Source organism: Aptenodytes forsteri, unplaced genomic scaffold, assembly GCF_000699145.1.
Source record: "Aptenodytes forsteri isolate BGI_AS27 unplaced genomic scaffold, ASM69914v1 Scaffold81, whole genome shotgun sequence".
NCBI lineage: Eukaryota > Metazoa > Chordata > Aves > Sphenisciformes > Spheniscidae > Aptenodytes > Aptenodytes forsteri.
The window spans coordinates 1,685,541-1,696,750 of NW_008795259.1; the positions used below are offsets into that span (position 1 = coordinate 1,685,541).

The 11,210-nt window shown below is 43.2% G+C and overlaps 1 protein-coding gene across 2 annotated transcripts in view; it reads right to left on the reverse strand.

Annotated features, from left to right (window-relative positions):
* Positions 1-11,210, reverse strand: part of LY86 (lymphocyte antigen 86) — a 35,880-nt gene that overhangs the window by 13,259 nt on the left and 11,411 nt on the right. For both annotated transcript variants that reach the window (XM_009279170.2, XM_009279169.2), the window contains exons 2-3: positions 6,446-6,532; positions 4,837-4,965 (exon numbers count right to left, since the gene is read on the reverse strand). In XM_009279170.2, the coding sequence (XP_009277445.1) occupies positions 4,837-4,965; positions 6,446-6,532 (216 nt within the window). The remainder of the gene's footprint in view (positions 1-4,836; positions 4,966-6,445; positions 6,533-11,210) is intronic.

Here is an 11,210-nt window from a genome sequence, read left to right on the forward strand (position 1 = left end):
GAGAACAAGGGCTAGCGATTGAGAGACTTCTGCCAGCCGCTTATAGAACGCTTCATCCGCCCCTTCATCCTGGTTGGGTGGTCTATAACAGACTCCCAGCAGGATATCTGCCTCGTTGGCCTTCCCCCTCATCCTTACCCATAGACACTCAACCGTACCATCAATATGTACAAATACCTGAAGGGAGGGTATAAAGAGGACAGTCAGGCTCTTTCCAGTGGTGCCCAGTGACAGGACAAGAGTCAGTGGGCACAAACTGAAACATAGGAGATTTCTCCTGAACATCAGGAAAGACTTTTTTTTTAATTTTGAGGGTGACTGAGCACTGGCAGAGGTTGCCCAGAGAGGTTGTGGATTCTCCATTCTTGGATATGTTCAGAAACCCCGCCTGGACATGGTTGTGGGCAACCTGCTTCAGGTGACCCTGCTTGAGTAGGTGGGAGTTGGACTAAATGACCTTGCAGAGGTCCCCTCCAACCTCAACCATTCTGTGGTTCTGTAACCAGGCCTCTAGAAAGCTCTTGTGACCTTCCTCGCTTCAACAATGCGGGGGGAAAAAGGACTATGCTGTTTTGAAAGTATGTCCTGATAGGAAAGCAAGGGCAGCTTTAATTTTCAACTAGTTGAGACCTGCCAGGAAATAATATGGATCTATGGATCTGCTGAATTTTATCATTCATACTCACTTTGGCCTATGGCAACATCCTCAGTGTCTATGCTGGCTGGATCAGGCTTTTCAAAGCCCATTCAATGTTCCTCTCTCATGAGGATTTCTGCTATAATTCCAGAAGTGTAAACATACTCCAAGGCTCTAAGGACTGTAGTTTATCACAGCATCCTTCATATACTCATACATTTTTCTTCATATATTCATACATTTTTGCATTCCTCCATTGAAAGGGGATGAACACATCTGCTGCAGTAAGTGTAACTGTCACAAACACTGAGCCTAGCTCATTGAAAGAATTCTGTGGTCTTTTTAGAGCAAGCCCAGATGTAGTTGCAAAAATGTAAGAACATTGGGAACAGCATAAATCATGAGTGCATTTTTCCAATTAAAAATTCCCCTATGTCTTTACTGGTCTGCTGGTAAGTTATAGTGTCTGTCAAGCATGCTGTCATCGGTGATGTGCTTTCAGTCATCGGTGATGTGCTTTCAGTTTACCTTCCATGTTCAGGCCTTTTTCTTAAAGACTTAACTGAAGGTGACTTCTGTAAGCAACCTGGAAAACAATTCTAATGTACCACTGATTCCAGGTGATATTATTGTATTTGTTGTAGCAGCTTTTCACTATTGTTTCTACCAAAAAATAACATAGTCCTTTTCCCTGCCACTGAGCAGGCCTCTAGTAGCTTCCAGTCTGAAGCAGAGCTTTCAAATATGTAAGAAAGAACTTCCTGAGAATTACTTCAAGTTACTAGTTATCATTTATCATGAAGATGCCTCTCATTCCTGACAAAACACCTATAATGAAATTCTCACTCCTCTTTCTCAAATCTTCCTTGCACTGAAAATCTTTAAACATTCTCACACTCTTGTACTATATAAAGGCCCTGTACATCTGCACCCACCTCTTCCTTTTTCTGTTTTAAATCTTTTTAGAACTTAAATGCTCCATGTTGGATTTCTTCTAGGACACGATCTTGCACCCATGCAACTGACACACAACTTCAGTGAGTTTTAGGGATGCAGGAATGATCTGAATAACTGCCAGCTATAGATGTATAGTTGAGTGAGAAAACATATATAAATACATAGCCACTCTCTTTACTGGGGAGGAGAAAGTGAGATGAAGAGGCTAAGGAAGACAGCATCGTATATCAGCCCAAAGACCTAGCTTTGTGGTGTGGCTGCTTTCTCAGAAACATGTACCTAAACTCTCAACGTGATACCCAGTTCTGTAACTCACGCCATGTTCTCTACTTCTATTCACAAATACTATTTTAGAAACTTGCTTACTGTAACACCCACCGAAAGAGGCAATAACATAAAGAATGGACGCCCGAAGCAAGGGGGGTTTTCTCTATGGTTTGGGAGTGTGCACAAGGAATTGTGCAAGTTCTCTGATGGTGCCTTTTATCAGTTGGGACTGAAAGAAAACTGGCAGACTTGCAGAGGATGCAACTATCGTTTGTCAGGAAGTTTTGTTTAAGCCTGCAAGTTGTGGTTGGCACATTGCTAAATATTACCCTAGTAGGTCTTTTTCTCTGATTTTAGTGATTACATTGGGTAATCTGTTAAATCTTATGTAACTTTTCTTTGAAGGAAATAGGAAATAGCCAGCATCTTTCTAGTAAAAAAGAGGAAGAGCTGAGTTCATGTTATGCCGCAAAGAATTTAGCAGGGTTTTTTTTTCGTTGTTTTGTTGTTCTTAAATGGACAATGGCCCATTTCCTTGCAACCTTTGAGCTAGCAACTTCACAACAGTCATATAACTCAAAGAAAAAGATCTTGGAATCCTATTTAGGAGTCCCAGTGAGCAGTGAGAGATGTGACCTTTGCTTAACATAAATAGTAAATACTATATGATTATGATGAACACGAAATCTCCAGCTGTATTAAGTATCCTAAAGTATTTCCAGTCATGGCAAAACTGTAGCATTATAGGAGAGCGAAGGGGGGGGGGGGAACAACCATAAATGAGAGAGCGAGGGGGGGGGGGGGGGACCCACCACCAAACACTCAAGACTTTGCCACATCTGGCTCTCTCTTTTCCTTACAACTTTTGCTCCGCTTGTCCACACGAGTGAGTGGACCGTGGACCCACCACCAAACACTCAAGACTTTGCCACATCTGGCTCTTGTAAGTCTCTTTTCCTTACAACTTTTGCTCCGCTTGTCCACACGAGTGAGTGGACTGACAAAGCCTGTAGCAGAACTACATTCTGTCTCATTTTGGGAGAGGGAGGAACAGGCAATTTTTGGCTTCCTTGCGGAAGGCAAGCAAATTCTGTGTGGAACTATATTTAAACTCAGGTCAGGTCTGGCCAGGTGTTGGAAATGTGGCCTGTACAACAGAGAAAAGGGGGCTCTGCATGAAAAGCTTCAGTTGAAAGGGCTATCTGCTCCTCTGTATCTTGACTAGGCTGTGTACTGGGCCATTCACAACGTTGTCCTTTCTGCATAGGTATTAGGTCAGATTTACAGCTGTGCTGAATTGCCTCAAACTGGTCTTTGGCTCACTTCTGTGTCCTAAAACATGGGTTAGAATCAAATGTCAACTAATTAAGAAATACCACATTTTCAGTTTGAACCTTAGTCTGTGAAAGTTCACTTCTTTCCCACTGTGACTTTAATTACTAAATCAAAACAGCTACAGAACAAGAGGGTGTGTATTAAAAAGTGTGTGGCAGAGGTCCTTGCACTAACTTAGGGATGCTTCTAAATGAAGATACATAGTATTATTTAAACAGCCAACTATGGTTTTATATCATAATGTACTTCAATTAGTAGAAACAATCACCTGTCAATTTAAGATTAAGGGACTTGGAAGCCCCAGGAGGTTTTGGCTTTGTGGCTTAATGCGTGTATAGCAGTTTGTGCTCAGCTCAGGACTGACTCTACTTCTCCTTAATGTATTCTCTAAAGGATGTTATTTAGTACTTCATCAGAATAAGATAGTTTTTTCAGTATGTCTCTGGGTGGTTTTTTCCCCCCCTTGTAATTCAATACACAATTGAAGAAACCTCTGAATCTGATTTTTTTTTTGTCTATCTGGCTTACAGGATTTACATAATTGGTTGCTCATACAGCATTTCTCTATTATTCTTTGTGATATTTCTATGCTGTGTGAAACGTCTTAGTAATTTTCCAGGGGCTATCTTAGCTGTAGTGCTGTGCGTGGTCTTTAAACTCGTAGCCCTTGCCCATGAATTATTGCAGCGTTATCAGGATGGGGATGCAAGTGAATGGAAGGAAAGCAGAGCTGCTGAAACTAACTGGTGGTCTAACAACTCAAACTTCCCTGCTGCTCTACCTGTTTATTTTAAAATCAGCCTAAAGAGATGATCATGTTGTAAGAGGGATTTCAAAATAACCATTTAAGATATGTGGATATTACAGTCCAGAGGCATGACCATAGCTCTTCTGGACATACCATGGCTAGCTTTGCACTACCTGGCCTGTGTCATGGCAGAAGGGACCTTGAGGTGCCCAGGCTCACCTGGGACCAAAGCTGCCTGCTTTCTGGGGGCAGCTAATGCCACTGTAAACCAACTAGTGCAAGTCTGCATCTGTTGGCAGTTTGACTGGCATGAACTGAAATTGTCTGACTGTCGCATAGGCACGTGTGAGCAGAAACAAGATGCAAACCATAGATGGTATCAAATAGTATCTTGGTCCAAATATCCTTATTCAAGCATAATTCCTCTTAAAGTGAGTTAAAAAATGCCTTTGAGCACAGGAAGTGTTACTTGCTTAATAGTGAAGAACATGTTCAGAACAGCTTGTTTGTTTACTCAGCCATTTCTTTTACAGAACTAGCCTTTATTTTTGTCATACTTTTTGCTCACGTGACAACCATGTGACTATAAAAAGGGCTTATGAATGTCTCTGCTGTTGGATGGGGTCACATTACCACAGTTATTTTTTATGGACTTGTAATCCCATGTGTGTGCGGTATTCTGTGATTAAAAGAAAAGCAAGCAAATAGGTTAGGGAAAAAAGCAGGCTCTGAAATTAAAATGTCTCTGTCCTACTGTGTTTCTGTCACCTGTTAACATGCTGTTGAAGTGAACAGAACATTACGATGTATCAGTGCGTTCAACAGCACAGTGGGTGCATCCTGCTTGGAGTATTCAGTAGCCATCAAACACTTAGAGTGCTACCTAAATTACCTCCTTTCTTCTTTCCACAGAAAATAAGCTTAGAATAACCCGGCTCACAAAGCGTCTCTGAGTAGGTTAAGATGGTCTTCCCATTTATGATCAGGTCAACCTTCGCGTGCAGTTCCTTGATGCTGTGTCCTACACACGAAGCAGAAGGACAGCTCAGAAAGTGCAAGGGTAAACAAGTTTATTATTTTATTTTTAAAAAGATTCTGTTTTTTTTTCCCCTGCTGTTTAAGCCATTGAATGTTTTCTTTTCACTGAGAACTTCTGATACATAGAAATCCATGCTTCAGGAACAGGTGTCTAAGTCTCTTAAGATATATAACGGGAAATAATAGCATATATCTTTATTGTTAAATAAACTATGCCCATGACCATTCTCTGAGGCCAACTGGCATAGTAAATCTTGCGTCTGTACATCTAAACTTTCTTTCCTACTGTCCCTAGCAGAGGAACCATATCCAATGAGCCCCCAGGAGCAGCCTGTGGCCTGTACCTGCTGCCTGGGAGAATGATAGCTGGCCTGAGCCAAACTTGTGCCAGGGACCAGCATAGCAGCTTGGCAGTGCTGGGAGGTTTCCTGCTTGTGCCTGGCTTGCTAACATAGATACAGCCAGTGAGGCTACTGGATTTAGAGGGAGGTCCTGTACTCTGAGTTATTGGAAAAGTATTTGCAAATGCCTGTAATGTGATTTTGCAGGCTTGTTTAACTTTGCAGCCACCTGAAAACTGGTGCTCCCCAGGCAAAAGGGCAGCATGTCTCACAGGAGGGAGACCTTTTGCATGCAAGGAAGCATTCCCAAGTGCTAAAAAGACACTTGGCACACAAACTTATCTTCAGCACCAGGAACATGCAGCAGCGCTCTCATATTTATGCTCTGGTAGTAGAGGTTCTAGGTAAGCTTGGGGCCAACAGGGTTGCAAGAAGGTGGCTTTCCTGTGCAAGGATCACAAGTCAAGCTATGGCTAATATTAACTTGTGCATCCAGCCCGTTAGCTCAAATGCAGTTCTGCTTTTGACCTTTTATTGCTGATCAGTCAAGTGCTGGAGGGTATAATTTCAGCTAGCACAGGTGGTGAGCTGATGGCATGACTTGCCTCAGGCTAGCACTTCTGCAGTGCTCTGGATCCCCAGCACTCTCCAGCATGCTGCTCTGCGTGACAGGGAGGTGCCCTCACCTTACTCTGTGAGAGTCCCTTAGTTCAGTCTCCCGCCTGCAAGGGTCAGCCTTGGTGACTTGGTAAGCACTGCTGGTGCTGACACAAGAGTGTGGGTGCTGTAGCTGTCTCATTCAACGAGACTTTCTGCAGAAGACTTAGCTGTGAAGACAAGCTCTAGAGCGGCCCCCATGTTGGCTATCCATATGTACAGATGAAGGGTAGGAGAGGAATAGGGGCTGAGGGCTGATATGACCTGCTTAGGGTGACGCACGTAGTCTGAGGCAGAGCTGATAACAGAACTGACATTTCTGTAGCCCCACACAGGTTTTGAAATTTCTCAGAAATGAAGCCCATCCATATTTTATAGGAGGTTGTCACCCTTGCTTACTTCTTAATACCAGCACTCGCACATGAATTACCTATTTATGGCATGAGAAAATAGCAATTCACTTACTTAGGACCATTGCAGCTCTGATGTTAAAGGTGTGGGTTGTGATATCAGAACAACGGTCAATGCTGAAAGCAAAATCTTGCTGGGGATCTGTGTGGAGACAGAAAGCAGTGGGTAACAAGTTGTATTTTTAATGATACTGTATAGAAGAAAACAATAAAATACAGAAGTGTTATAAAAAACAGATTACATATTCCTTAGAAATTCTCCAAGATGTGCTCAAAGCTCCTATACCCTGTGTTTAATAGCTACTTCTGTCCTTCTTGCCGCTTCAGTCTGAAGCACATTCAGATGATAGCCTATATGTGGCCTAAAACCTACTGTGTGGGAAAACAAGCCAAGTTCAGGGAAAGCAAGTTCCCCACAGTGGTGGGTAGTCAATACTCATTCAATGGTGAAGTTTTAGCACAGCTGCTCTTCCCAGGCTCTGTGCATTGCCATTCCTTCCTCAGCACTGATGAGCAATTGGTTATAATGATGTTTTTTAATTCATTTGTATCACAAGACAGCTTGGTGAGGCTGTCTGAAGTGGGATGAAAAGTTCAAAAATGAAAATAAAATTGTGTAACTGAGATTCTGAAGTATTTCACGCTAGGTCCACCATCATGTGATATTTCTAACCGAGGAAATAACCTACATTTCTCCCTTTCTGTGAGACTTTAGCAGAGCTGGGGTCAAAGGGAGCCCTACAGCTGATGACTGACATGAACATGGATCTTACCAGTTCCTGCAGTACCCCTTTCTCTGCATCAAGCTCCGAAACTCTTGTACAAACATAACTGCTTTCCCTGCACTTCCACCTTCTTCCTTGCTAGCATCCATGAGACTCCGTGCTATGCCTGAAGGCTTGCCAACATATCACTCTGGTGACAGCCGGCAGCAACAACTGACAGCTCAGCTGCTGCAACCAACAGCATGTGCAAGAGTTTTCCAGAGCCGTGGCTGGATGTGGAAGACTTGACCAGTTTGGCAGCATACCATCTTGAGCCTCAAGGCTTGCTTTAGGCATGGGTTTATCCCTCATGGTGGGTTTCTAGCCGGCCTGTGCATCCAACTTCCTTCTCTGTGGAAACCAGAGAAGTGACTGTGGGCATGTGCAGAAGCACCTGTAGGCTCCCTGGTTTACAAAGAGCTGGTGGTAACAAAATATAGGCTTGGGAATTTAATTCTGTTTCGAAGTTATTGTTGCTTGAGGTAATCTTCTCACTGAATTGAAAATAACGGGTTGGGAGAACTTTCCTTTGATGCTGTGGTGAAACTTGAGTCATGAGTGTCCTCTGTGAGGCTGAGTTAGCATCTCCACAGTCTGACCCTATTTTTGCAGTAGTGCCCCACAGCTGTAGCAGCTGGCAGGGAGCAAGCCTGGGTGACAAAAGCCTGATTGCTTAGAGGGGAGCATGAAATGAATGAAAGTGCTGGGAGGAGCTGGGGGCTCTAACTAAGCCAGGCTCTGTAAGCACACGGATTGTCAGTGTGGTCCAAAAGGAGCTCCCGAGTCCTAAGTTCTGGTAAAGTAAAATAACTGTTTAAAGGAGGGAGATAAAAGTCACTGGTGTTTCCCACAGCCCTGTGTCCCTGTGCTGGATTTTGTCCTCCACACCGCTAAAGCAGTCTCCGCAGTTGCATGATCTGCTTGGGATAAAAAGCTGGTGCCTAGACTTGTTTATCGGTTCAAGCGTGACAAGAGTCAGAGGGTTGTGTTTCCTCCCTTTCGATATTCCTGTCAGTTCTCGCTTTGTTATTGCAGCTTCAGAAGCTGTTGCAATCGGGTAGGAGAGCAGTTTCCTGCTTCAGCCAGAAAACGTGTCAAACTTCTCTTTTCTCCAGGACTGTTACGCCTGCTTCCCCTCTGGTCTCTACCACCTCTCAGGGCTTTGTTTCCGCTTTCCTCTGGACTTCTGCAAGAGCCCCTCTCGTTTCTGTTTTGTGTGTGGTGTAATGATAAGGTTCAGGAAGCAACTGCTCAGGTTCAGAGCAACTTGGGCATTGATGCCTGCAAAGAGTGCTGGTTGTCAAATTACTAAAATTGTCAGCTCTGTAATTTCCAGAGGGAGCTATGGTCAAAAATGGCACTGCAACGCATACGATGCTCTTCTCTTTTCAAAGAGACTAGGCTGTGCTTTAGTCAACAAATTAAATCATGGTATTAGGGCTAGAAGCTGAATTTTTAGTTCAAAATTTATCATCAATAACTGTTTGGATGGAAAGGGGATGTTTATGAAACCAAGCTTCTCTGGAAAGCAGGGGTTTCTTATAATGAACATGACCTCAGGGTTGTTTTAGTTTGGATGTCTCGTGCCTGTCTTTTTTTTTTTTTCTTTCTATGGGTTGAGCTCTTTTGCCAGATGACATATTTCATGGTGCATTGTAGCCATGGGTGTCTTCTATTGCACCGCTAGTGATGCAGCATAGGACTCTGGTGTATCCAGAGAAGTGTTGTCTGGTCCCCAGAGAGGAAGAGAGCGTGGAAGCACTCGCATGAGAAATTCCAGCAAAATTTGTGAATTAAAGCACTTGGATTTTGTGTTGTTACTCTGTTGCTGAGAAATGTAAACTTTTCCACCGGCAAAAGAAACACCAATTAATTTTCTGACCCATCTCCCTGTGGAAATTCAGGCTATGACTTTGCAATCCAACATCTTAGATATTGTGGTGTATGTGGGAGCCTCCTGCTGAAATCAATTGAAAGAATGGCTGGGGGGGGGGTGTTGCCCCAGGTGCCAGGGAGTCTGGATTCCAAAACACGTAGGCAGAAAGGTTGCTGCTAAAAGGAAATTAAAAGAAATAGTGATTTTTAACCATTTGATAAGTGAAGATGTCTGTAAATTCAGCTGTACACTATGAACTAAGGTAGTGTGCCATACCCCTCTTTAAATGTTGAGGAGTCCCTTGTGTGGCAAAGGCAACTCGAGGCAATTGCCATTTTTGTGTGGATTCCAAAACACGTAGGCAGAAAGGTTGCTGCTAAAAGGAAATTAAAAGAAATAGTGATTTTTAACCATTTGATAAGTGAAGATGTCTGTAAATTCAGCTGTACACTATGAACTAAGGTAGTGTGCCATACCCCTCTTTAAATGTTGAGGAGTCCCTTGTGTGGCAAAGGCAACTCGAGGCAATTGCCATTTTTGTGTTTCGTCTCAGATGCACAACTGTGAGTCACTGTGTCTCTTACGGAGGTTTAATACTTATTCTTCCTTGTTTGCCTCAATCTGAAGTGAGCTGGTTAGACTGAAAAAAATACATGTTATGTCTTTCACATGTGCAGAGCAATAACATTTACCGTTAAATCTCTAAAATACGTGGGGCTGCCCTTCAGCCTTCCACTTCCCTGCAACATTTCATAGTGCACAGTACTGTATGTTCCCAGACTTCCCTCCACCCACTCCCTTCAATCTGCTCCCTCTTCTGTAATTAAAGCTCAAAACTCTTCAACTGGTTGCAGAGTTTTGCTTTTCCAGTTCAGCTTTGATACATTACCAACACTTAAAACGTTGCTGGAAATTTTGCAAACATACTGAGGTTTATCAGTGAAAATCTGCTCATTGGGGGGGGAAAAAAGGTCATTTTTTGTGTCTCTGTATCTATGTGAGAAGGGCTTGGGCTGCAACGTATTTGCAGCTAGCATGAAGGTGCCTGGGAGCAGGATTTTGACTGAAGTTTCTCTCGACAGTTCTAAATCTTTCAGGCAACTGCTCTGAGAAAGTGGCAAGTCTTTGGCTTTTGTAAAAAAAAAAAATCAATGCACTGTAAGATCTCTTAGACTTGTTATTTGAACTTGATGCTGTGGCTAATGCTGAGCTCTCAACTGTATCTAGCACTGAATGTACAGCTCTCGCTGAAGACTGGCTTCTGTAGTACAATCCTGCTTTGAGAGGGGTAAATTTGGGACGTACCTGGAATCTTGCCACTGATCGCATCTTGCATGGCATAGTGCCAGCTGACCTCATGCATCCCACCTCCCACTTCACCCTTACCCAAGTATCCTAGTGGAGATTTATTGCTATATTGGCTTGGTATGTGGTTTTCCTTGCATATGACCTGTAGTGGCACCATAGTGCAAGATTTCAGCCTGGCTTGCTATTGCGAGGTACTCACAGCCATGAATTTGGCTGGGTTTTTCTAGAAGACTGAGCAGATGTGCATAGTACAGCCTAAAAGCTCAGATGAGTTCCTCACCTTTTCTTCCTAGAGTTTCTTTTCCTGCTCTTGTTCTTGGCAGAAGGTTCATAGGTAAATTAGCTCAGATATATTTACAGTGGTGTATCTATGTGACCCTCCTGGCTGCAGGCCTTGTACCTTTGATGGAGATTATTACCCCAGTAACAGGGACAACAGATGGGAACACACTTTCATGCCCCAGTTAACTGCAGTAGTACTGCAGTACTACTTTGCTTGGTTTCATTGAAGTTATTCTTCATTAATCTGGGTGATTCTTATTGTAATATCATTAGTATGGCATATAGTATTATGTAGTACTTAACATCATATAATTCAGATCATTGGCTATTCTCACCCAAAATCAAATCCCCTTGAGGTACACATTGGACTTCCCCATCCTTCCACATCACCCACCAAGTGCACCCAGGTCCTTGAGCAAAAACAATCCCACGGATGGGTTTGCCTTTGCCCGAGGCAGGAATAACCCAAACTGTTTTCCCCAACATATTTCTTATGTGCACTACAGGGACTTTATTCCCATCTACAGTACGTAAAAGTTCTGACTGGGCAGGGCCATCTCGATTGGCAGATCCCCTCGTGTTGACTAAAC